This window comes from Hordeum vulgare, chromosome 6H (assembly GCF_904849725.1).
Source record: "Hordeum vulgare subsp. vulgare chromosome 6H, MorexV3_pseudomolecules_assembly, whole genome shotgun sequence".
In the NCBI taxonomy this organism is placed as follows: domain Eukaryota; kingdom Viridiplantae; phylum Streptophyta; class Magnoliopsida; order Poales; family Poaceae; genus Hordeum; species Hordeum vulgare.
In genome coordinates this window covers 287,716,931-287,744,787 of record NC_058523.1, presented here as the reverse complement: position 1 = coordinate 287,744,787, position 27,857 = coordinate 287,716,931, and the positions used below count along the sequence as shown (strand labels likewise).

At 49.3% G+C, this 27,857-nt stretch overlaps 1 protein-coding gene across 1 annotated transcript; it reads left to right on the top strand.

Moving 5' to 3' along the window:
• LOC123406303 (vesicle transport protein SFT2B) lies at positions 1 to 27,857 on the top strand. The gene is made up of 6 exons (XM_045099790.1): positions 1 to 351; positions 671 to 724; positions 8,996 to 9,069; positions 25,762 to 25,879; positions 25,986 to 26,044; positions 27,463 to 27,857. Exons 1-6 carry the CDS (start codon positions 211 to 213, stop codon positions 27,539 to 27,541), a joined length of 525 nt encoding a protein of 174 aa, XP_044955725.1. The 5' UTR covers positions 1 to 210; the 3' UTR covers positions 27,542 to 27,857.

Sequence of the window (27,857 nt, the reverse complement as noted above, 5' to 3'; positions counted from 1 at the left end):
TTGTTGCCACAGTCCCGGTCTTTGGGAGAAAAAAAAGGTAAAGTGGTAGTACCAATTTGTTCCCTAGGCTCAATTGTGAAATCCGCTGGCCGTGAAAGAACACTGCCATCTTCCTCGCTGGACGGGATCCTCCCGCACCAGCCTTCACCGAAGGGTCGCTGGCCGTGCTCTCGGGGCTGCCTTCATCGGAGACGCCGAGCACCTGCTAGCATGGATAAGATGCGGGATGCCTTGGAGCGGGCCAAGATGCTGGTCGGCATGGAGTTCGACGAGGAATCCGCGCCGCCGCCGCCCGAGGAGCAGTCCTTCTTCGACGACATCAACCGGCACTGCGCCCTCAACACCACCCAGGAAAGCCGCCGCCTCCACCTCCTCCTCCGTTCCCCATCTTTTTTACTTGTTACCTCTCGGACCCAAGGCGTCTTCGCTCAGATCTGTCCGTGAGAGTCATCCGGGACTATCAGCCAAGCTAATGCTAACTAGTGGCAGTCATTACCTTCTCGGGGACTGACCAGCAAGGATTGATGGTAATAGGATAGGCCGCGGTAGAACCGCTCCATCAATGCGGCTACGCTGCTCATTAAATCTGGGTTACTGTTCTTGTTGTATATGGTGGTTGTACCACAGAACTGAAATTCACGACCGTTGGATTTTGTTTTTCTGTGTGCAGAGGTTGTATGGTTTTGCGATATGCTTGGCTGCCGGTTTGACTTGCACTTTCTTGGTGAGTTTACCTGCCTTATCAGCATCCATATGCGCATTTCCCCCTATTTTTTCCGTACATGTAACATCGCGTGATTAATATTTCCCCCTTCCTGAATGCTGTCATTTGTACCTATTCCGATGCTACACCCTTGCAGTATGTTATTTACTTTCGGGTTTAATTCAATCTTCTTTGCATTATCTGGCCGTCTCCTTTTGGATTTCATATGGAGATAACATCGTATATGATTAGGAGTTCTTGTTAGTATTCAAGATGTTTTGCCAATTTGGCACCCGACATTAGCAGTAAATTTGAAATAAAAAGCATTTTGGAGAGCTGATTTTTATTGGAAAAAGATTATCTTCTACCGTCCGATCGTGCCGATCGTGCGCGGCCGTCCGTCAGCTTCGTGGCCGTTTGATTTGATCAGACAGTCGCACATCGTCTTGCGTGTGTTAAAGCCGCTTTCGTTTCCTGCAACTGACATGTTGTTTCAGAACGTGTATTCTTGATACTGGATAACAGTAGGGATGTTTCGGGGCTCGTCTGGCTGGGAGGACGAATAGCTGGATTTGTGTTTTTTCTTAGGGATGTTTCGGGGCTCGTCTGGCTGGGAGGACGAATAGCTGGATTTGTGTTTTTTCTTAGGGATGTTTCGGGGCTCGTCTGGCTGGGAGGACGAATAGCTGGATTTGTGTTTTTTCTTGTAACATCCTCCTTGTTGCAAAAAAAAAAAACTGCAACATTAGTTATGTTGCAGAATATTTTTCCGTAACACCAATGTAAAGTTAAAAAATCTGCAACATTAGTTTTGTTGCAGAAAAATTCTGCAACAATATCTATGTTGCAAAAGTTCCTCAATACGGCCCATATCACAAACATCCGAACGCAACATTATGCTTATTGCAGAAGTTGTAACCTAATCAGTCGGTCATCCCGTATTAAATCTTTATGACAGAAAAAAATATAGTCGTTTACAGCTCTGTCGGGACCGAAACAAAGAGGTTGTTTCCGCAACTGGTTTGTTGTTTCAAGAATTAATGTGTTGAGGAGGCGACCAAGCCGCATGCCAGAAATTAGATCGGATGGTTACGAACGACTGTGCGCGTGAACATCCGACGATTGTCGTAGTGGTGGATATTTATTAGGCATCTACCTGTGGATGCGTAGCGCTCCCCATTTTTATTTCTCCAGAGTGTTAGCCCAACTAGCGAGTAGCTGGCTCCATTTTTATTTCTCCAGAGTGTTAGCCCAACTAGCGAGTAGCTGGCTCCCGAGGATCAGACGAAGTCGAGGAATAACAACCTGAACTACAGCTAGTATAAACTAGCAGAACACACACATACACTGGGATGGAGCTGCTCGTACTTGCTTTATATATGTAGCTGAATGGCTTCTTGCCTTGTATTGATTGGAATGGAATGATTACAACAGGCTGTGAGCTGCTCCTTATATAGCAGTTGTGAACCGACCTAAGCATAAATATCAGCTGGACCTTAGCTAAGCACTTACGTCACCTACTAGCTGCACTAGTAAACTACGTTTCTACTACTACGACCTTAACTACTAAGAAATGCAATTGATATTGCTGCCGACCTGCACCTTCTGCATGCTAGGTATTTGCTGCTCCTGTCGCTGTATGCATGCTACCTAAGACAAGGTTTGACTCAACAATCTCCCCCTCAACCTTGTTGAAGGAGCTTGATGTCGACGATTCTAATATTGTCGTGTAGCTTCTGGAGGACTGCCTTGTCGTGTAGCTTCTGGAGGACTGCCTTGTCGTGGGCGTTAGTATTGCTCGGGTCATAGTTCCAGACGTCACACCGCCCGAGAACTCCTTTTTCGGGGTCTTCGCGTCGGACGTCATGCTACCCAAGAACTTCCTTTCGTGGGATGACTTGTCGGACATCGCACTACCCGGGAACTCCCTTCCTGGGGTCGTTGTGCCAGACGCCGAATTGCCCGGGAACTCCCTTCCCAGGTTGATATGCCGTACGTTACACTAACCGGAGTGGCTCCTCTCCGGGCAGCGGAATCCTTGTCGCTCTTCCTGTCGGACTTGCTTGTCGGGTTTCCCCCGACAGTCACGGGTCGTGCCTCTCGCACGGACTCGATGGACCCCGAGCATGTTGGGGTTGTGGCGTGGCCGACCATAGAGCACCGTGGCTCCTGCACGGTCTCGAGAGTCGCCACCAGCGTGGTCGGGGCGTGTTCCACCAGAGAGTGTCGTGCCTCTTGCACGAACTCGATGGACCCCGAGCGCATTGAAGTCGCAATGTGGCCGCCAGAGAGCGCCGCGCCTCCTGCACGGCCTCGTTGGTCGCCAATGTCATGGTCGAGGCCTTGCCGCCCCATGACCGTCTCTTCATCGCTCCCAGTTGATAGGCCCTGAAAACAATGTTGTCGGGGAGTGGCCTATCGAAGTTGGTGTTGAGCCAAATGAAGAGTGTCGTGGCAGCCATACGGGCTTGGAGAACCCTGAGAACTTGGTTGTTGGGGTTCAGCGAGAACCCTGAGAACTTGGTTGTTGGGGTTCAGCCTGGGCATTCGGGTATTTTGGTTATTTCGGTTCGGGTAGTTCGGTTTATGGGTAATTCAGGTATTAAAAAATGGGAACCAAAATTATTTCTGTCAAAAAAAATACCCGAACCCAAATTACCCAAAATTTCGGTTCGGGTAATTCGGGTACCCAAAATACCCAAAATATTCTGAGCATACATCAACTTTTGATATGAATAACTCGGATAGTATGAGTATTTTTGGTAATATGAGTATTTTAGTTAGTATGGGTATAATAACATGAAAATTTTGGACAGTATGAATAATTTGGGTAGTATGGGTATTTCGGGTTTTCCACACTAGAACCCGAACCCTAACCCGAAAACCGAATAGTCAAGAAATGAGAACCGAACCCTTACCCGATACCCGAATTACCTGACAATTCGGGTAATTCGGTTCGGGTTCGGGTAGCGGGTTCGGGTACCCAAACGCCCAGGGTGAGTTGGGGTGTGGCCGACCTGAGTTGACGTGCGCTCATGCACGGGCTCACTGGTCGCCAGCATCATGGTCGGGACGTGGCTCACCAGATGTGTTGTTGCCGTGCCTCCTGACATGGGCTTGTCGAGTCTCGAGGTTGTCGGGGACGCCATGTCAACTTGCACTGGCTTGTCGGGTCTCGAGGTTGTCGGGGACGCCGTTGCTGTGCCAACTTGCACGGGCTTGACCAACGTCGTAGGGGACATGGTTGCTGGGGTGTGGCTCCCCCACACCCGGGTCTTCATCGCCTCCCAATCGTAGGTCCCTGAAAACATTGTTGTCGGGGAGAGCGCTACCGTTGTCGGGAGGGGATTAGTTGAAGAGCTCCGTGCCTCCCGCACGAACTTGACGGTTGCCGGCACCATGGTCGCTGACGTCTTCGATGCTTGTCGGGACCATGGTCGCCAGAGGCGTTGGGCCGTCCTGCACTGTCTCGACGCAAGCCATCATCATTGCTGGCCCACCATCCTCTTCAGCTTGGACGAGGTTTCCGCACGACACGGAGAAATTTCCGCACGACTCTCGCGTCGTCCATGGGGTCGCTGAGCGCCCAGAGCTGTGACGCAAGGCTGGAGATCCGCATGGCGAAGTCGTCAACGAGCTCGCCCTCCTTGAAGGCGATGTTCTTGAAGTCCGCCCGCAACTTCTGCACGTTTGCCTCGCGCACGCGGTTGCTGCTGAGGCGCTTGGTACGGATGGCTTCCTGCGCCTCCTTGGCGCCTGCCTTCGTCGCGAGTATGTCATGCATCTCCTACGGCGTGGCGCGCATGAGTGCCGCCACGGCTTTCTTGTCCTCCTTCCTCTCGATTGTGTCGTCCTTCATGGGAACCCTGAGGCTCGCCGCATGGAGGTTGCACTCCATGATCAACGCCCACTCGTTGTAGTTCGAGCGCGTGAGCATCAGGAAGGTGATGGGCACACTACCAGTGACTACGGTTTCGCGCACGATCTCCCTAACCACGACCTCACCGCCACGACTGAGCCACGGCTGCGCCCTACTTGGAGCCGTCCTGTAATAGCTGCGACTTGGAACCATCCCACATGGCTACCGCAACCTGAGGCTCTGATACCAATTGTTAGCCCAGACTACGGAGTAGCTGGCTTCTGAGGATCCGACGAAGTTGAGGGATAACAACCTGAACTACAGCTAGTATAAACTAGCAGAACACACACGCATACACTGGGATGGAGCTACTCTTACTAGCTTTATATATGTAGCTGAGTGGCTTCTTGCCTTGTATTGATTGGAATGGAATGATTACAACCGTCTGTGAGCTGCTCCTTATATAGCAGTTGTGAACCGACCTAAGCATAAATATCAGCTGGACCTTAGCTAAGCACTCACGTCACCTACTAGCTGCACTAGTAAACTACGTTTCTACTACCACTTCCTTAACTACTAAGAAATGCAATAGATATTGCTGCCGACCTGCACCTTTTGCATGCTAGGTATTTGCTGCTCCTGTCGCTGTATGCATGCTACCTAAGACAAGGTTTTTCTCAACACATTGCACACATGTTTGAGGATGCTACCTGACAACTGTAGCTAGTCCGAACTAGGAGAACACACACACACATGTATGAGGATGGAGCTCACGTACTACACTACTAGTAGTTGTGGTGCTTTTACTCTGAACACACACACGTACTAGTAAGAGTACCACTTGAGGCTTGATTGATCGGAATGAAAAAATGGCCTGAGTTACAACCGGAGGTGAGTGCTCCTTATATAGCACTCTAAACCGACATAGAGCTAGGATATTTTGCTAGTAGTGAGCTAAGCACTTACCTCACAGCCCTGATACTACCTTACCTAGTAAGCTACCTTGATTTATTTACTCCCTTAGTTACTAAGGCATGCAGCCGCCGTTGCCGACCTGCCCATTGCATTCTAGCTAGAAAAACTGCTGCTGCTGCACTTGTGTGCATGCTGCCGACATGTGGTCTTTGTAGACAAGTTTGACTCAACATAGATCTCCTTGGATGTCATTAGTTCATGAATTCTTGCTCGCACAAAGCACACTCGAGTGCGAAAAAAGTTTAATGTTTTTGAATTTGTTTCGAATTTATAGTTCACGTGAGAGTAGGAGAACTTGGGAATCAGGATCATCCATGACTTCCGTGAGTTATTGTAGTAACGGGAAGGGGGGAGGACTACCTCCTGATGGGACAAGCTTTTCTGGTTGCTCCAGTGTGGTGTTGTGGCTGTGTGGCGGCTGGCTCTCACGGGAGGGACCGGGAACTCCACCTTCTAGGTCATCTCAAGGGCTGGGCCTTGTGGGCTTAAGTGAGATGGGCCAGACAGCCCATAATGGTTCAACACTCCCCCTCAAGATGGGTGGTAGATATCTAGCATTCCCATCTTGTCACATGCCAAGTTACAGTCCTTTGTTCCCAGTCCCTTTGTCAAGCAATCTGCAAACTGCTGCCCAGAGCTGACATGAGTAAGACTGATGATCCCAACATCAAGTTTCTCCTTAATGAAGAAGCGATCGATTTCCACATGTTTTGTCCTGTCATGTTGAACTAAATTATTAGCAATGGCTATAGCGGACTGATCGTCACCTTTGCGCAACCGACTGATCTTCCCCTCAATCTGAGCGATTAGCATGAAATTACCCTTGCCTGAGTATTGGGTGGATAGGGTCTTCCATATCTCGGCGGACGTGGATAGTCTCTCCACAGAGCGTCCAATGGAGGGCACCACTGAGTTCAACAACCAGCCAACGAGCATAGAGTTTATGACCTTCCAACTCGTTCCCTCCGCGGTATTCTTGTCTCCTGGCTCATCAATCGTACCCAATAAGTGCCCATCAAGTTCCTTCTGTTCTACAGCCAACAATGCCCTCCTGGACCAACTCAAGTAATTTGTGGCCCCCTCCAGCCTCATGTCCAGGGGTGACATTTCGAGCTTCTCAGCCACTTCTTCTTGTCGAGGAACGATGGCCCCAGAGTTGGACTCTGCGAGGATCTTAGCGAGCTTCTCGAAAGCCTCAGCAAGCGCATTTGGTTCAGCCATCTTCCATCCGGTAACCAGCAACTACAGCCCTCAGCAGCACAGCCCTACAGCTGCACGGTTGGTCCCTTTGCGCCCCCTGGTTAGCAGCAGCACCCAAGTGCATTCAGCAACCACAGCCGCTTCCTCCAGCAGCAGTTCTCTTCCTCCTTCCTCTGCAAACAGCAGCAGTTCTAGAGGATCTTGGCCTCCAACAGCAGCCAACCCCCAACCCCCGCAGCAGTTCTCCAGCTCACACAGCAGCACAACAAGGAGCTGCCCTTCTCCACTACCCTTCTCCTCTTCTCCTCCCGCAGCTCCACAGCACGCCCCGCCGAGGAGCAAGCAGCAGCGGCAGCAAGAGTTAAGAGTGATAGTCAGGTGACAGTCAGCCGCAGCAAGAGGTACAAGATCTTTGCGAAAGCTCAACTCTCGAGGAGCCCAAGCAGTTCCTCAGCTGCCTCCTCCTTCCTCTGCCGCGCAGCACATCAGCTCCACCTCTCCTTCCCGCCGCGCAGCCAACGAGCCGCACCTTCGGCACAGCCACGCCGCGCCTCCCAGATCCGCCGCCGCCGCACCAGACGCCGCCCAAATCTGCCGCCACCTCGCCGTCCGTCTCCTCAGGCCCCGCTGTCGCTGGCCTCTGATACCATGTAGTACCGGGAAGGGGGGAGGACTACCTCCCGATGGGACAAGCTTTTCTGGTTGCTCAAGTGTGGCTGTGTGGCGGCTGGCTCTCAACGGGGGGGGGGGGGGGGGGGGGGGGGGGGGGGACTCCACCTTGTGGGCTTAAGTGAGATGGGCTAGATAGCCCGTAATGGTTCAACAGTTATCGATACATAAAGCCTAACTATGGGGCCTTGTATATATTTCTGCGCTAATGTCATTGCTATTGTTTTCAATTAATATCATGTGTCTTGCCCAGTGTTTTTACTACCGGTAATTCTACTAACCATGAAAATAAAAAACAGCTACACTAAACATTTTATTAGAGTTTGTCAAATGTCTATAAAATCAATCTGAACCGGTTGAATTGCTTTCTTATGGCTCTAATTGGTAATTGTTTTAAAAAGGCTAATCCTGTAAATGAATAAAAATATGTTCTTATCAAAGGGTTACATCAGCTACAGTGCTACTTTATTTGTAGGGAGCTACTTCTAATTTTCATGCACACAATGTATTTGGTGGTCATGGTTCCTCTTTATCTGAAGGGATAATCGTTTTAGTTGTAGTCATTCTCTATACTTCGAGGCTATCATGGGTTGTTGGGGCTGCATTCTAATCTTCTTTTTTCCCGATGGAAGTTCTCCATCCCGATCTTTGGCTCTGTTCAGAACACAATAATCCATCAAAATGGAAGAATCAACGCACACGGCACTTACTCGCGCTCTTCTCACATCTTCATCCCCCAACTTCATGCGGAATGACCCCCTTCTCCAGCATCCCTTCCGACGTATGTCATCATCTTTCTAAGTCACTTCTCTCCCACTCCGCGAGATGTACCAGGCCGCATTGATCTCTTGGCTTTACCTGGCACCACACCCACAGTTGGACGGAGTTATCAATGCTGATAGCGGAAACCGTGACGATTCTCTTGGTTGTGACCTGCTGGTCTTTGATCTCGACATGGGCGGTAACTGTTGTTGTTCCATTTGGTGCCAAAAGCATGAGGCAAGCACAAAGGGTCTAGAAACTGGGTTGTTGGAGTGAGGGTGTACAGGGCATCCATTTTACGCTGGAGCAACAAAGAAGAAAATTGGAAGGTACTTTTGTTGGCCCATTCTCATGTGAAGATATCCTTATTTTGCTGCAATTTGTCGGTTGCTTTGATGCTCAATCGGAACCATGACTAGCATTTATTTTCCAAAATTTGCACCTTTTTTCTTCTTTCTAATTTAATCTCTATTCTACTTCTATGTGGGACCAAGTTAGCTCTGGTTGTTGTTTCTGCAGGCGGATCACTGGATTTTAGGTTAGGATGCAAAGAACGCCTTGTTCACGAGGCCCTAGTGGCTAGGGAAACGGGTGCAAGCGAAGTTTCTAGAGCCGAGCTTGAAGAGAACATTTGTCGTTTGATTCAATGTATCCATGACTTAAAACACAGGGATTCACGACAGTTTCTGCCGTTGGAAGCAGTAGTATCAATGGCTAGCATTATAACTTATTCCTATACTATATAGAAATATAGATGTTTGTCATTGCAATTGCTAGTATTTAGTCCAACTGTGTTATTTATTTGGCTTTTGTATCTGTCATTGCAGTCAATGCTTGTTTTCTTCAATCCTGTGAAGTTTGGAGTTACATTCACGCTTGGCAATGCGATGGCACTCGGAAGGTCTGCTACACTATTTGTAGTTCTTTTTAATAGAATTTGTGTCTTCTTTCTTTGTATTGCTTCTGAGAATTGTCTATATCTCTTCATATTTAGTTTTTGATCCCGTAGAAATGAGTTAATCACATACTACGTATTCTTATTCTAAAACATTACTCCCTTCGTTCCAAAATAATCGAAGTTCTAGGTTTGTCCTAAGTTAAACTTAAGTTTGACCAACTCCTACAGAAAAATGTGGTAAGATCTACATCACCAAATACACACAGTACAAAAAATGTATCTCATAAAGAATCTCATGAGACTAATTTGGTGTTGAACCGTTATGGGCTGTCTGGCCCACCTCACTTAAGCCCACAAGGCCCAGCCCTTGAGATGACCTAGAAGGAGGTGTTCCCAGTCCCTCCCGTGTGAGCCAACCGCCACACGAGAGACTCCTTGTTAGCGCACGAGGCAACAGCTCGACCAGGTACCCCTCTCTCTCCGCTACATGGTATCAGAGGCCATCGACGGCGGGGCCTGAGGAGACGGCGGCGATGTCCGGCGAGGTGGCGGCGGATTTGGGGGACGTCCGGCACGGGGGGCGGCGGATCTGGGAGGCGTGGCGTGGCTGCGTAGGAGGTGCGGCTCGTTGGCTGCGTGGCGGGAAGAAGGAGAGGTGGAGCTGCTGTGCTGCGCGGCAGAGGAAGGAGGAGGCAGCTGAGGAGCTGCTTGGTCTCCTCGAGAGTGGAGCGATCTTGTACCTCTTGCTGCGCCTGACTGTTGTTACGAAGTATTAGTATTAGTCTAGGAGTCCTTATTAGTCCATTAGTATTAGTCTAGGAGTCCTTATTAGTCTATGTTTACTCTCCTTGCACCTCAAGTCTTGTGTAATATATATGCCCCTTGGGCCTTCAATAAAGATAAGTTGCTTTCCTAACATGTGAAAGGATCGATATGGTTGGCTAGAGGGGGGGTGAATAGACAACGACCACTTTTTAACTAATCTTAACAAGTTAAGGAAAACACTAAACGAGTGCTCAAATAATATGACAAAGAGGTGACCCCAATAGAAGCTACCAACAAGACTTAATAAGACAAGTAAGATATAGTCACAAGTAAGAGCAAATACAAAGTAAAGGTTAGAGATAGCCACAAGTGGAACCGATGGAGACGAGGATGTGTTACCGAAGTTCCTTCCCTTTAACAGGAAGTACGTCTCCGTTGGAGCGGCGTGGAGGCACAATGCTCCCCAAAAAGCCACTAAGGCCACCGTATTCTCCTCACGTCCTCGCACGATGCAAGGTACCGTGATTCCACTATAGGTGCCCTTGAAGACGGCGACCGAACCTTTACAAACAAGGTTGGGGTAACTCCACACAAAGATTGGAGGCTCCCAACAATACCACGAAGCTTCACCACAATGGAATATGGCTTCGAGGTGACCTCAACCGTCTAGGATGCTCAAACACCCAAGAGTAACAAGATCCGCAAGGGATAGGTGGGGGAATCAACTTTTCTCTTGGTGGAAGTGTGAATCTAGGCCTTCTCAACTAATCCCTAAAGAATCAACAAGTTTGATTGGCTAGGGAGAGAGATCGGGCACTTTTAAGCTTGTGGAGCAACAATGGAGCTTAGAGAGGTAAGAGATAGAGTTCCTCAGCTAGAAGAACCCTTTATATAGTGGGGGGAAAATTCAGACCGTTTTCCCACTCTCTGCCCGAGATCCAGCGGTACTACCGCTGAGAAGGAGCGGTACTACCGCTGCCCGGCGGTACTACCGCTGCGTGCAGCGGTACTACCGCTGGGGCTTCCAGCGGTACTACCGCTGGCACCAGCGGTACTACCGCTGGGGCTTCCAGCGGTACTACCGCTGAAACCAGCGGTACTACCGCTGGCCCTTGGTAGTGCATAAACACTACTACCGCCGGGAAAGTCTTAGCACAAGGGTCCGTCCACGAACTACCGCTAGGTAGGTGGAACAGGGCACCTGGAGCGGTACTACCGCTGACCAGGGGCGGTACTACCGCTGGCCAGCGGTACTACCGCTGACCAGGGGCGGTACTACCGCCAGCTAGCGGTACTACCGCTGGCTGCAGCGGTACTACCGCTGGCAGTCCAGCGGTACTACCGCTGGGGACCATTTTGCCGAGACGCAGAGAACAAACCGGCGAGGGCCGCTCCAAGGATAAAGGAAAGGGAGAAAATAGAGGTGTGCGTGTGCAAAGATAGATTCCACCCAAACCTTTCCACTACGGATCCCCTCTTAATAGTACGGCTTTCCTATGACTCAAATGAAGAGAATCTAGGATAGCGCCGTGCTTCCGTTCCCGAAGAGAGGAGTCGTGTCGTCTTGTGCCGTTGACGAATGTTGCCTGAAACCTTGACACACACGATTAGTCCTGTACGGTACTGTCATCAATCACCAAAATTACTTACGCATAAATTATGCCTCAACAACATGGTATTAGAGCTTAGGTTATTTTTTTTGGGCGGCGCAACTCGCCCTCCCGATCCAATCTCGCGCGCTCCACGCCGCCGCTCTCCTCTCTGGCTCGTTCCCGTCGGGCAGCGGCTCCTCCTGCATGCTCGCGCGTACTCCAGATCAATCATGTTGAAGCTTGGTGGGTGGCCTCTCAGCTCGTGGATCTCATCCAAGGATCAATCATGTTGAAGCTTGGTGGGTGGCCTCTCAGCTCGTGGATCTCATCCAAGGTCGGCGAACCGCTGGTCAACTTAACGTCAATCAACTGGCCCAGTCCCGCCCGGCTGTTCTCTTGCCTGATTTGGACGTCCCAGGCTCCTCAGGGGTTGCTCTTCCCTGAGCATGTGTGCTGCTAGCGTGTTGCATGATTTTGCTATTGCTTGCGTGTTCCTCTGCCTACTGCCGCAAGTTGGTGCTATTTCCAATTGCTTCTGATTTTGTACGCAAGATCCCGTTGTGTACGTGGGCACTTGGCCTCCTGCCACTCTGCTGTGTTTTTCTCGCCGCCATAAATTTTCCGATTTTCTTCCGCTGCCATCATCCCTAATCTAGTGTGTGTTTTCTATTTTTCTTTGTTTTCCGCTGCGTCCACCAAATCCGTTGATATTTTGTGTTTTCTCATGCCATGCGAGTCCACCATACCTTAGTCAGTCCGCCTTTCTCCAGTCCTGATCCTCCTATACAACTTTAATGGCCTATTTGCCCTTGTTGTTTTCTATAGGATTGTCTGGACTTCTTTTGCATTGTCGATCTACGTCCATCGTGCCTTATCCGCCGAGCTTCTTTCGCCGTCGGTTGTCGTGGACTATGATTTTCTGCGCAATGCTTTATTCTCTTGATGTGCCATCTTCTTTTGACAACCCATCTTCTCTTGATACTTATGTTGTATCTTCAAGTGATGCGGTGTCTTCCTCTGATGTGCCATCTCTTCGGTGTCTTCTCTTGATGTGCTATCTTCTTTTGACAACCCATCTTCTCTTGATACTTATCTTGTATCTTCAAGTGATGCGGTGTCTACCTCTGATGTGCCATCTCTTCGTTCACTCCTTCGGCGACTCGACAAGTTTTGAAGACTCTTCATGCTACGACGACACTTTCAAGACGCGGATTTGGATTATCATTTTTTTTAGTATTACACTTCTTCAAATGCAATGCTATTGCATACGCTTTGCATTTGAGGGGGGGGTGTTAGAAAGTATTAGTATCAGTCTAGGAGTCCTTATTAGTCTATTAGTATTAATCTAGGAGTCCTTAATAGTCTATGTTTACTTTCCTTGCACCTCAAGTCTTGTGTAATATATATATGCCCCTTGGGCGTTCAATAAAGATAAGTTGCTTTCCTAACAACTGTCACCTGGCTATCCCTCTGAAATTTTGCTGCGGCTGCTGCTTGCTCCTCAGCGTGGCGCGTTGTGGTGTTGCGGGAGGAGAAGAATTGAAGGGTAGTGGAGAAGGGCAGCTCCCTGTTGTGCTGTTGTGTGAGCTGGAGAACTGCCGCTGTTTGTAGAGGAAGGAGGAAGAGAACTGCTGCTGGAGGAAGCGGCTGTGGTTGCTGCTTGCACTTGGGTGCTGCTGCTAGCCAGGGGGCGTAAAGGGACCAACCGTGCAGCTGTAGGGCTGTGCTGCTGAGGGCTGCTGTTGCTGGTTACCGGATCGAAGATGGCTGAATCATATGCGCTTGCTGAGGCTTTCGAGAAGCTCGCTAAGATCCTCGCAGAGTCCAACTCTGGGGCCATCGTTCCTCGACAGGAAGTGGCTCAGAAGCTCGAAATGTCACCCCTGGACATGAAGCTGGAGGGGGCCACAAATTACTTGAGTTGGTTTAGGAGGGCATTGCTGGCTGTAGAACAGAAGGAACTTGATGGGCACTTATTGGGTACGATTGATGAACCAGGAGACAAGAATACCGCGGAGGGAAAGAGGTGGAAGGTCATAAACTCTGTGCTCGCTGGCTGGTTGTTGAACTCAGTGGTGCCCTCCATTGGACGCTCTGTGGAGGGACTATCCACGTCAGCCGAGATATGGAAGACCCTATCCACCCAATACTCAGGCAAGGGTAATTTCATGCTACTCGCTTAGATTGAGGGGAAGATCAGTCGGTTGCGCCAAGGTGACGACATGTTAGTGATGGCCTATGTGGCAGAACTGCAGGCTTTGTGGGCGGAGCAGGATAATTGTGATCCTTTGGAACTCTATGATGCGGCTTGCATCGAGTCAAGGCGCAAGTGGATTGCACGCAGGCGTGTGCTGAAACTGTTGGAAGGGCTCAGAGTTTGCTTTCATGGGGGGCATCCTTGTTGCACCAACCTCTCCTGCGAACTATTGAGGAGACTATTGCAGCAATGTCTTAAGAGGAGGTGAGGCTATCTCTTGAGCATGCAGGCGTGAAGGTTGCGCCGGCTTTGACATTTGCAGTCACCGAGCGCATGGAGTGGGAAGATCCCAACAAATGTCATATCTGTAGGGAGGTAGGTCACTGGAAGAGGGAACGTCCAACTCGTGGCAGAGGCAGGGGATACAACAGAGGAGGAACTGCAGAGGCAGGCAGGCTAGAGGCAGAGGTGGATACATAGGGACCTCGGGGGGGTCAACCTTCTTGGGGCAGAGGTGGCCACTCAGGAAACCCAGGGGGCCAGAGGGCACATATGATAGTTGAAGCGGACACCGTGAAATCAAAAGGCGAGGAAGTTAATGAGTCTACCTATAGAGACTTTGCTCATTGGGCCTCCACCGATGAAGGTAATTCGACAAAGGCATCTCTTACTCCTAATATGGATGCTCCAGAGTGGGTCCTAGACTCTGGAGCATCTAAGCATGTTGCGGGTAAGTCCTGTGTGTTTGAGTCTTACAATAAGCATCCTCCTACTCACAAGGGCACTATTCAAACTGCCGATGGTGCAAATCAGCCTGTCATAGGGGTTGGCACAGTCAAGTGCACTTCAACTATCTCGCTATCCTCAGTTTTACATGTGCCAAATCAGCCTGTCATAGGGGTTGGCACAGTCAAGTGCACTTCAACTATCTCGCTATCCTCAGTTTTACATGTGCCAGCTTTTCCTGTTAATTTGGACTCTTTCAGTGCTCTCATTGATCAAATAGAATGTCGTGTGATCCTTGACAAGTTTGGTTGCTTGATTCAGGAGCGCCAGACGAACCAGACGGTTGGGACTGGCACCAGGCGTAAGGGGCTCTGGTACATGGACTAGGAGGTGCAGCCGGACTTTGTGTATGCTGCGACCATGGAGGACAAGGAGAAGCAGGCGATGATCCATCACTGCAGGATGGGGCATGTATCTTTTGATAAGATGAGTAGAATATTTCCGGATGTTATGTGTGGAATAAGCAAGGGCAAGTTGACATGTGATGCTTGCGAATATGCAAAACACAGAGGAGCCTCATATGTGAGTAAGGGGCTTAGGAGCATATCTCCCTTTATGCTTGTTCACTCGGATGTATGGACTAGCCCAATAGTGTCAATAAATGGAAAGAAGTATTTTGTTACCGTCATCGACTGCTATTCTCGTATGACTTGGATTTACTTGATGCGTCACAAAGATGAGGTGTTTAGTTGTTTTCAGAACTTCCATGCTCTTGTAAAGAACCAGTTTCAGGTGCAGGTCAAGGTGCTTAGGACTGACAATGGCACAGAGTATGTCAACAACATTTTTGGGGTTTTCATGGCTGGCCAAGGGATTCTTCATCAAACTTCATGTCCGGACTCCCCCTCAGAATGGAGTGGCCGAAAGGAAGAATCGTCATATTCTTGAGGTTGCTCGGTCGTTGATGTTTACCATGAATGTGCCTAAGTTCTTGTGGGATGAAGCAATTATGGCAGCTACATACCTGATCAACCGTACACCTTCCAGGATACTAGGCATGAAATCTCCGTCTGAGTTGCTCGTTGGAGATAATAAGTCTGTTGTCCCCCCCAAAGCTGTTTGGTAGTACCTGTTTTGTTCGTGATCACCGACCATCTGTTGGCAAACTTGATCCTCGAGCAGTGAAGTGTATCTTTCTGGGATACTCTTCTAGCCAGCAGGGGTATAAATGTTGGTGTCCCTCTAAAAAACGCAGGTTTGTAAGTATGGATGTTACCTTCAGGGAGTCTGAGCCATTCTATGGCGAGCCGACTGATCTCAGTCTGCTGTTTGCAGAGCTTGACCACCTACACCCTATGCATGATGGTCAAGAGGGGGAGAAGGAGGTGTCCCATACTCACAGTGATTCTGTCGGCATTAACACTGATAATGATGTGCAGGTTCAGGTCCAACCAATAGTGGGTACAATTTCGGTTAGTACTCTCACTAATGATGATGTGCAGGTTCATGTCGAACCAAGTGTCGATACACTTAGGATTGGTGCGCTCCAGGTTCCTATTCAAGATCGATGGCAGACGAATACCCTGGTGTACTCTCGACGGCAACCACAAGTGCAGGGGGAGCAGCAAGGCAGTGAGGCAAGAGTACATGGGGAGCAGCAAGGCAGTGAGGCAACAGACGGGGGGGGGGGGGCAGCAAGACAGTGAGGCAAGCTCATCTGACACGATGGAGCTGCCCATTGCGTTGCGAAAGGCTACACGTGAAGCAGCATGGAAGGGTGAAGTAGCAAGGAAGGCTCTACCAAAGGATGATGCTTGTGATGACCTTGATATTGGCTATTTTGTGTCTTATAAGGATTCGTCACCTTCATATTGTTAGGAAATATGCAACTTGTATTTCCAGGAGGCCATAGGCCAGTATATATACATGTACAGGTGTGTAATATGCAGAAAACCCCTTATACAATAAGGTAAATACGAAAGGTTACATGGCTACATATATAGTACTCTAACACCCCCCTCAAACTCATGGTGGATTAACAACACTGAGTTTGGAGAGATAGAAGCCATGCTCTGCTCTAGTCTGTGCCTTCGTCAGAAAATCTGCCAACTGTAACTCGGAAGGCACATACTGAAGAGCAATAACCTGATCCTGCACACCAGCGCGCATATAGAAAGCATCAACACCAATATGCTTGGTGAGCTCATGCTTCACAGGATCGCGCGTAATGCTAATAGCACCCGTACTGTCAGATAAGAGCAGAGTAGGTGTAGTGACAGAAACACCAAAATCTTGAAGTAACCACCGTAGCCAAGTCACCTCTGCCGTCAAAAGAGCCATAGCTCGCAACTCAGCCTCTGCACTCGAACGGGAAATTGCATTCTGTTTCTTCGTCTTCCAGGCAATAGAGAACCACAAAGAAAAACACAGTAAGCAGAAAGTGAACGGCGATCTGAAGGATCACTAGCCCACGTAGCATCCGAATAGGCATGAAGCTGTAAAGAACTGGAGCGAGGAAAGAAAAGACGGTGAGAGATCGTGCCGCGAAGATATCGGAGAACACGAAGGAGGTGACTATAGTGAACCGAGGTGGGAGCGGAGACAAACTGACTCAGAATATGAATCGGATAAGAGATATCCGGACGAGTGACAGCTAGATAGACAAGACTGCCAACAAGATGACGATAACGCGTCGGGTCAGGCAGGGGGTCACCATCAGTATCATGAAGGTGTATATTGAGCTCCATGGGAGTCTCAACAATGCGCTCGTCAGGAAGAGCAGTACGAGCAAGAAGATCCTGGATATACTTTTCCTGGGATATAAAAAAGCCATCAGAGGTAGAAGAGACTTCAATCCCAAAAAAGTAACGAAGAGGACCAAGATCTAACATAAGAAACTGCTCACTAAGACGGGCCTTTACAAAGGCAAGATACTCGGGGTCATCACCATTGATGATCATGTCATCAACATAGAGAAGAAGAGTCCGACCACGAGGAGAAAGGTGGACAAATAATGCTGGATCATGAGCACCGTCTGAAAAACCAGCAGCAGTTACCACAGAAGCAAATCGCTCAAACCAGGCGCGGGGGGCTTGCTTAAGGCCATAGAGAGAGCGACGAAGACGACATACCATGCCATCAGGAACAGAATACCCAGGTGGTGGCTGCATGTACACCTCCTCACGCAGCTCACCATTAAGAAAGGCATTCTTAACATCAAGCTGAGATACATACCAGTGGCATGCAGAGGCCACGGCAAGAAGTGTACGAATGGTGGTCATATGGGCCACAGGAGCAAAAGTCTCGTCGTAATCACGACCATGCTCCTGCTGAAAGCCACGAGCCACAAGACGAGCTTTATAATGCTCAAGAGAACCATCGGAGCGAGTCTTAACCTTGTAGACCCACTTACAAGTGATGGGACGGACACGGGGGGAAGGGAAACAAGATCCCATGTACCAGTGCGTTCATTAGCAGCAATCACCTCTGCCATCGCAAACTGCCATTCAGGATGAACAACAGCCTGACGATACGAAGTCGGCTCAAGAACAGCAGCACCGGCGGTGGGAAATCCAAGGCGATCAACATGCGGACGAGGGCGGGAACGCAAGCCATAGGGAGGCTGATACGAGGATGACGACACATCCGCAGAGGCATCCACGTGACGTGAACGACGAGTGTAACACTGAGGAAAAGATGGAACAATGCAAGGAGGGATCGTCAAGGTAGAATCGGGGGGTGAAGACGAAGAAGTCACGGGAGATGAAGGTGCAGAATCTGGTGACATGCTAGGGAAGGAAACCGTGGGAGATGGTGGTGGCAAATCGGCAAGAGGTGGAGAAGCAGAGGTAGTAGAACGAATAGACATAGGCTCGATGGGGTGAGAGGTGTATCAGGAAAAGTGAGGAAAGAGATATCCTCCACTGAAAAGGTCGAGGAAGATGGGCGTGGGTAGAAGGGACGAGACTCATCAAAAGTCACATCCCGAGAGATACGCATCCAACGACCGATAGGATCCCAACAACGATAGCCTAAGAAGACAAACTCAACAGACTGAGCGGTCAGTTTGGTGCGTTCGCGAGGGGCAAGAAGAACATAGCAAACACAACTAAACAAGCGAAGCATCGAATAATCAGCAGAACAATCAAAAAGACGCTCGAAAGGAACACCACCCTGTAGAGCAGCAGAAGGTTGTAGATTGATGAGATAGGTGGAGGTGGAGACGGTCTCAGCCCAAAAATGAGGCGGGAGAGAGGCAGCAATCATCAATGCACGAGCCGTCTCAAGAAGATGACGATGCTTTCGCTCAGCCATGTCATTCTGAGCGTGAGCACCAGGACAAGAGAACTGAGAAAGAGTCCCTTGCTCAGCAAGAACACCACGCAACATCTTAGAAATATACTCGCCAGGGGAGTCGGCATGAAACACACGAATGGGCGAAGAGAACTGAGTGTGAACCATGGCAACAAAACGCTTGTAAATAGACAACACCTCACTACGAGAAGTCATGAAATAAAGCCATGTGTAACGAGAGAAACCATCTATGAAAATAATATAGTATTTATGACCCCCTTTCGAAGCGAAGGGAGTCGGACCCCATACATCAGAATGGACTAAATCAAAAGGATGCTTAGACAATGACTCACTATGTGAATATGGTAACTGAATCTGCTTGCCAAGACGACAACCTTGACATTCTAAAGAGACATTTCCCGAGACAGACCCCATAAGACCTCGACGAACTAAAGAAGACAAACGAGAACCACAAAGATGACCAAGTCGATGATGCCACTGTTGGAAGGAACTGGTAGCAGAGGCGACCGAAGCGGAGGAACTGGCGGTAGTGGTGGCAGCGGAAGGAACATGAAGCCAGTCTAACTCCCAAAGACCCCGAGAATCACGGCGGCGAGGGCCAGCCCCAACCAGAGTGTGCGTGCAACGGTCCTGGATAGAACAAGAGTCAACGTCAAGGATGACGCGACAACCAGAATCAGTAAGTTGACCAGCAGAAAACAGATTCATGGTAAGTCGAGGAACATGAGCAACATCAGGGACAGAATAAGGAGTGGTAAGATTGCCTCTACTAGCAACACAAAGAGGACCATCAGCAGTGAGGACATGAACAGGAGAATCAAGCGATCGAGGAGAGGACAGAGTGGAAGAATGAGAAGACATATGAAAAGAAGCTCCAGAGTCCAGAACCCATGGGGATGTACCTGACTGTGTAGAAGGTGGTTGCTCAGTGCGAGAAGTATCAGTCACAGAACCAGCAGTACCCGTTGAGGAAGAACCTGAAGCAGCGAGCAGACGCTTAAGTCTCAGAATATCCTGCTCAGTGAAAGCAGTGGCTGAAGATGTCGAGGTAGTAGACGAAGTCCCTGAAGATGATGATCGCGCCTTAAGCAGGTGTTTCCTCTTCTGGAAGCACTGAGACTCGACATGACCATCCAGGTTGCAGTAGCCGCAATGTGGACGGGGGCGGCCCGAGCCGCCAGGAGGAGTGGGCAAGAGTGGCGGAGTACTCGAGCGAGGAGTTGGTGCAGCATGTGGTGTAGTGGGAGCTCGAGCAGCGAGCACAGAGGGAACCTCTAGTAGACCAGCGCCACGTAAGCGAGTCTCCTCAGCACGAATCTCAGAAAGCGCCTCCATGAGAGAAATACGGCCCCGAGCAAACAACTAAGCACGCCGGGGCTCAAACTCCTCATGGAGCTGAGAGAAGAACTCGTAGACACGATGAAACTCCAAATTGGCCTGCACAGCCTGGCAACACGGGCAAGTACGACAATTAGCACTGCAGAGAGAATCAAGCTGGCGCCAGATAGCAGAACTTTGTGCATAGAAATCATCAACAGTGGAGTCACCCTGCTGAAGAGCATGCACCTGACGGGCCACAGAGAGGTATAAGGCATCACCAGAGGGCTCATAGGGCTGACGAAGACAGGTCCACATCTCAAAGACAGTAGGAAGGCCTAGAAACTCAGAGGCAAACTGAGGCAGAACACTAGCAGTAAGAACAACTGCAGCACGAGCATCATCATCAAGCCACTGGGTGTAAACAGACAGAGCACCATGATATGCTTGAAGAGCCTCCTCATAAGTCAAAACTTGCTCATCATAAGCACGAATAGCGGCCTTATCAACAATCTTAGTTGCATCCTTCGCAACCTGATGAGCATCCGCAGGAAGAACCGGTGGCGTCGGCGGAGTGGGGGCCACAGGAGGAACCGGACGTGGCGGACAACGGACCTTGCCAGAAAGAACGCCCCATAGACGGATGCCACGCATGTGAATGCGCATGAATCCAATGAACTCGGTGTAGTTAGTACCATCAGAAATCACCGAACAACGAGGAACAGCAACATAGCCCGATGCAGCAGACATTTTTTTAGGAATATCTCCCGGCAGCAGATATGTCCAGCAATTGGTGCGATCCGCACAGGGTGTTGTGCGATCCGGAGCGGGGTTGGTGTACGGAGCGGAAGACGCAGTGGAACGGAGCTGGATCGCGACGCAGCAGGGGAATCGGCTAGAGGACGGGCAGAGCTGGCTTGATGCAGGCCGAGGCAGCTTCGAGCGGGGGCGGAGGTTTCGGTTGGGATCGGGGCCGAGGCAGCTTCGATCGAGAATCCGCTGGGATCGGGGCCGATGCAGCTTCGATCGAGAATCCGCTGGGAGCGAGGCCGAGGCAGCTTCGATCGAGAATCCGCTGGGATCGGGGCCGATGCAGCTTCGATCGAGAATCCGCTGGGAGCGAGGCCGAGGCAGCTTCGATCGAGAATCCGCTGGGATCGGGGCCGGCTAGGGAGCGAGGCTTCGATCGAGATCCGGCAGCTTCGAGCGGAACGAGTAGAGGCAGCTTCGAGCGGGACGAGCGGAACGGGCAGGAGGAGATCGAGGACGAGCTTCGATCGGGAGCAAAGACGGATCAATCGCACGAGTTGCAGCGTGCAGAAAATTGACCTAGCTCTAATACCATGTTAGGAATATGCAACTTGTATTCCCATGAGGCCATAGGCCGATATATATACATGTACAATATATATACATGTACAGGTGTGGACTATATGCAGAAAACCCCTTATACAATGAGATAAATACGAAGGGGTACATGGCTATATTATATATACTCTAACAATGGCAAGGTATATAAATACCAACAACCAACAACCAAGCCTTTCAGTCCCAAACAAGTTGGGGTAGGCTAGAGTTGAAACCCATAAGATCTCGAAACCAAGTCATGGCTCTGGAACGTGGATAGCTAACTTCCACGCACCCCTGTCCATGGCTAAGTCTTTGTCGATATTCCAAACCTTCAGGTCTCTCTTAACAGACTTCTCCCATGTCAAGTTTGGTCTACCACGACCCCTCTTAACATTCTCAACACGCTTTATCCGTCCGCTATGCACCGGCGCTTCCGATGGCCTCCGTTGAATATGTCCAAACCATCTGAGACGATGCTGGACCAGCTTCTCTTCAATCGGTGCTACCCCAAGTCTCTCTCGTATATCGTCATTCCGTACCCGATCCTTCCTTGTGTGGCCACGTATCCATCTCAACATGCGCATCTCTGCTACACCTAATTGTTGGATATGTCGTCTCTTGGTTGGCCAACACTCCGCGCCATACAACATCGCAGGTCGGATAGCTGTCCTATAAAACCTGCCTTTTAGCTTTTGTGGCACTCTCTTGTCACAGAGTACGCCAGAAGCTTGGCGCCACTTCATCCACCCAGCCTTGATTCGGTGGCCCACGTCTTCATCGATATCGCCATCCTTCTGCAACATGGACCCCAAATATCGAAACGTGTCTCTCTCCGGTACCACCTGCCCACCAAGGCTAACCTCTCCATCCTCATGCCTAGTAGCACTAAAACTGCACCTCATGTATTCAGTTTTAGTTCTACTAAGCCTAAAACCTTTAGATTCTAGAGTCCGCCTCCATAACTCTAACTTTCTATTAACCCCCGTTCGGCTATCATCGACTAGCACCACATCATCCGCAAAGAGCATACACCATGGGATATCTCCTTGTATATCCCTTGTGACCTCATCCATCACCAAATCAAAAAGATAAGGGCTCAAAGCTGACCCTTGGTGTAGCCCTATTCTAATCGGAAAGTCATCGGTGTCGCCATCACTTGTTCGAACACTTGTCACAACATTATCATACATATCCTTGATGAGGGTAATGTACTTTATTGGGACTTTGTGTTTCTCCAAGGCCCACCACATGACATTCCGAGGTATCTTATCATATGCCTTCTCCAAATCAATGAACACCATATGAAGGTCTTTCTTTTGCTCCCTGTATCTCTCCATCAGTTGTCGTACCAAGAAGATGGCTTCCATGGTAGACCTCCCAGGCATGAAACCAAATTGGTTTTTGGTCACGCTTGTTAACCTTCTTAAGCGGTGTTCAATGACTCTCTCCCATAGCTTCATAGTATGGCTCATCAGCTTGATTCCGCGGTAATTAGTACAACTTTGAACACCCCCCTTGTTCTTAAAGATTGGTACTAAAATATTCCGCCTCCATTCTTCGGGCATCTTGTTTGACCGAAAAATGAGGTTGAAAAGCTTAGTTAGCCATACTATCGCTATGTCTCCAAGGCCTCTCCACACCTCGATGGGGATACCATCAGGACCCATCGCTTTGCCTACTTTCATCCTTTTTAACGCCTCCTTAACCTCACACCCCTGGATACATCGCACAAAGCACATGCTGGTATCATCAAAGGAGTCGTCTAGCTCAATGGTAGAGCTATCAACCTCTCCATTGTAAAGGTTGTCAAAGTACTCCCGCCATCTACGCTTGATCGCCTCATCCTTCACAAGAAGCTGATCATCTCCGTCCTTGATGCATTTGACTTCGCCGACATCCCTCGTCTTCCTCTCCCTAATCTTGGCCATCTTATAGATGTCCCTTTCGCCTTCCTTAGTGTTTAAACGTTGGTAGAGGTCCTCATACGCCCGACCTCTCGCTTCACTCACCGCCCGCTTTGCTGCCTTCTTCGCCACCTTATACTTCTCCATGTTAGCTGCACTCCTGTCCAGATATAGGCATTTGAAAACAGTCCTTCTTCTCCCTAATAACCTTCTGGACCTCATCGTTCCACCACCAGGTGTCCTTAGCTTCCCTTCTACTTCCCTTGGTCACCCCAAACTCCTCTACAGCGACCTTCCGCAAGAAGGTCGCCATACTCGTCCACATCAAGTTTGCATCGCCTCCTTCCTCCCAAGGAAGGGCCCTCCTTAATGACCCTCTCCCTGAAAGCCTGGGATGCCTCCCCCTTGAGCTTCCACCACTTCGTTCTAGCGACTTTGGCGCGCTTATCCCGTTGGACACGAATCCTAAAGCGGAAGTCAGCAACCACAAGCTTATGTTAAGGGACAACACTCTCTCCAGGTATCGCTTTACAATCAATGCAAGCGCGTCTGTCTTCTCTTCTAGAGAGGACAAAATCAATCTGGCTAGAGTGTAGACCACTACTGAACGTCACTAGATGGGATTCTCTCTTCCTAAAGAGGGTGTTAGCTACAACCATGTCGTAGGCTAGAGCGAAGCTCAGGACATCTTCTCCTTCTTGGTTCCTGATGCCATAGTCAAAGCCCCCATGCACCCTTTCAAAACCTGTGTTAGATGTACCCACATGGCCATTGAGGTCTCCTATGAAGAGCTTCTCACCAATAGGTACCCTCCTAACCAAGTCCTCCAGGCCTTCCCAGAACTCCCTCTTGGTGCTCTCACTGTGGCCTACCTGCGGGGCATATGCGCTGATAACATTGAGGACTAAGTCCCCAACTACCAGCTTGACAAGGATCATCCGGTCCCCTTGCCTCTTAACGTCCACAACTCCATCCCTAAGGCTCTTGTTGACCAAGATGCCTACTCCATTCTTGTTTGAAGTTGTCCCCGTGTACCACAACTTGAAGCCGGTATCCTCCACCTCCTTCGCCTTTTGTCCCTTCCATTTGGTCTCTTGGACACATAGGACATCAACACGCCTCCTAACCGCCGTATCAACTAGCTCTCGTAACTTACCCGTCAGGGACCCTACGTTCCAGCTACCTAAGCGTATCCTCCTAGGCTCGGCTAATTTCCTTACCCTCCGCACTCGTCGAGTCAAATGCGAAGACCCTTGCTCATTTTTCACTACACCGGGGCGTCGGTGCAGCGCGCCACTAAGGATGCGGCGACCCGACCCTTGCTCACTTATCACCGTATCCAGATCAAGATACAGCGCGCCACCAAGGGGGTGACGGCCCGGCCCTTGCCCATTTGACACCACACCCGGGTTCCGATGTGGCGCGTCGCTAAGAGGGTTACGCCCCAACGAGTTTCCTTTGGGTTTCATCTCCATAAGAGTGGCTGGGTTTTTCACGTTGGCTCGTCACGCCTATCACAACCCTCCTCCTTTACCCGGGCTTGGGACCGGCTATGCTGAGACAACATAGGCGGAGTTAATGGCAAGGTATATAAATATATAGAAAAAATAGCATGTAATAAAGATTTAATGATACTTTTTAGATCAGAGATTTTGTACTGGACATGTGTTTTTTGTAAAGGAATTACTGGATATATGTTGCCTCATTTCTATTGATAAAAGACTTTGGGGCAGCCCATGGTCCATACGAACCCTCCACTCAGGCCCATGTAGCTCTCCATTCAGAACCCATATAAGGTCCAGTTGCTGAAACCCTAGACTAGTCAGCTACTCAGCTCCTTGAGCTGTTCTCTTCTCGTCTCCTACAGCCGCCTGAAAGCTGCAGAGAGCAGAAGAAAATACTGCGCCGCCGCTTATATCTTCTTCCTCATTGCTGGCTGCAGTCCCCATCTTTCTCCCCGCCCGGTCCATCTTCCTTGCCGTCAAGCCATCTTCGTCTCTAATGGATGGATGTTCTTCGTCGGGGGAAGAGCTGGGCTTGGGGGAAATGACGGCGGCGAGCCGGCGACCAGAGAAGCAAGTCCAGGCAGCAGCTGCCTCAAGTCTAGGCTGCGGCGAGGCTGGCTCCTGAGTCCCCACCATGTCCACACCTTATCTGCCATGTCTTGATTTCTTCCCCCTTTTTTAATTCGGAAAAGATGGGATACTGCAGGATACGTGTATCCCAGCGTATCCGCGATAGTCCCCGTATCCCCCGGTACTAGGACGGCAATTCGGCAGTTTCTGCCGTATCCATGCTTTGTAGGTATTGCCTGCCCATCAAGGCTAACCAACCTCCTCCTCCTTGTGCCTAGTACTTACTGAAATCACACCTCATGTACTCAGTACTGAGTACTGACGTATCCAAGGAACTACCTTGGTGTTTATTTCATATGCGCTGTAATGTTCATTCACCTTCCTTAACTAGATTATGGTTTATGTATCAAAGTTTCTCCTCATGTCAGCTAATGCTGAGATCATTTGTTTGACAGTACAGCGTTTCTTATAGGTCCCAAGAGACAGTTTGATATGATGCTTGATCCTGTCCGTATATATGCCACTGCTATATACATTGCAAGCATCATAGTTTCTCTATTCTGCGCTCTCTTAGTAAGTAAAATGATTAGAGAAATCTGGCATATTTCATAAATTTTCTGCCAGGTTTATGTGTTAGTTCTATAACCAACCAAATATCTGTCTTTTCTGCTCCAAACAGGTTCACAGTAAGCTGTTGACTCTACTTGCCATCATCTTGGAATTTGGTGCCCTTATCTGGTAAGTTGAATATCTTTTAAAGTTTGAATTTTAGCAATGAGTTCTGTTCACCTTGCATAATGTTGACCCAACTGCACACTCATAATTTCTCCTAGGTACAACGTGTGTAAGAAAAACTCACTGGATGATTACTTTAAAATGTACCAATATTTGTTGCTATTTTTCTATTAAAAATATTCCATAGCTAAGCAGGCACCCAAAGAGATTTTTTTCAAGAAATACAAGCTGCGTGTCTTTTGTACAAAGAAAGGTAGAGCGTTACATCAGTTATATACAGGGGTGCAGCCGCAGGAGAAAGCACCCCGCCATGGGCAAAGAAAGTGCTAACTCACATTCCCACGTGATCTAGCAAATCTTCCACAAAGAAAATTCCTCACTAATCCACTTGATGACCAGCGAGGGCATTGATGCCAGCTTGTCGAAGACACAGCTGTTCCTTTCGAGCTAGAGAAGCTGGAGAGTCAGACAAATCAGTGCGTCCACCTCCATGCGGTTGCGTGCTGGAACAGCATGACTGACAGGCGGTCACCAGTTTGTTAGCGAAGCCAGATTGAAGGGCGTGAACCGTGCAACCGTAAGGGGAGCAGCACATTATACCACATCTCCCGCAAGGAGGGGCACCCCAAAAGCAGGTGGTTAGCATTTTTCTCCTGACAGCAGAAAACAAAAAGCGGGAGGTGTTGCAACTGACGCCAAGCAAGTCTGTCCGCAGTCCACAACCGATTATGCAGCGCAAGCCATATGGAGATTTCAATCTCAAGAGGCGCCCAAGAAGACCAAAGGTCCGTCTCACAGGGGGCAAATTTCTCGACCGAGAAAGAAAAGACTGTAAGTGGAACGGGCAGAGAACTTGCTGTCGGGCTAAAGTCGCCACCTGAACTCGCTAGGATCCAGTCCCAGCTCAAAATCAAGCAGGGTCCTCCACAGCTGTATGCAACCGCGGGCACAGATAGGATCCCTCACCCAATCTGCCTCAGGAAGGGCATTCACCACTAGGCATCGTAACACAGCAGGCCAGACAAAATGAAGCAAGGCCAGCACAACTTGGGCCACGCTAACCCGGTGAATCCATTTGTCAGTCCAGAAACGAAGGTGATGTCCATTCTTCAGAGTGCAGCGCATAGGCGCCGCGAACAACTCATCCGTTTCCAGCTGTAATTGAATCTGAAGGCCTGCCCAGGGCTTGTCTTGCCCAACTTTCTCCAGCCAACGCCACTTTACATTAGAGCTTGATTGAGATACCAGTGCAAGTCTGTATATGCCATGGATAAAAACATTATCCCATCTGATATCTCATCATGTCACATAAAATGGGAAACATTTTTAAATAAATAATTGGTGCAACTACATAAATTAGCATCCCAAGAGCACCAGTGATGGGGCAGCAATTCTGAAGTTACAGTTGTTGTTATGTGCAGGTACAGTCTAAGCTATATACCCTTTGCACGATCAGTTGTTTCGAAAGTGATGGCATCTTGCTTCGAAACTGAATTCTAGAGCAACCATCATGATCGGATCGGCCTTTGGTGATGGAAACAGTAGTCTCATTGCTGGATCAGTAGTTGCTGCTGATCTACTGTATACTTTTAACCAAGGCCATGATCTTCTGTTAGAAATCATGTTAACCTTTTCCCCACTGTTGCCCCCTTCTTGCGCACTTATGTATATGGCACGCCTTTGTTCCCTTTGGCTTGGGACTTTTCATGAAACGTGCATTTATCGTGGATTGGTAGGACCAGCACCTGATAATGTGCTCTTTGTGTGGAAATCCTGCTTGCTTAAAGCCATATGTTGTCAAAAGTTTCATTGCTTA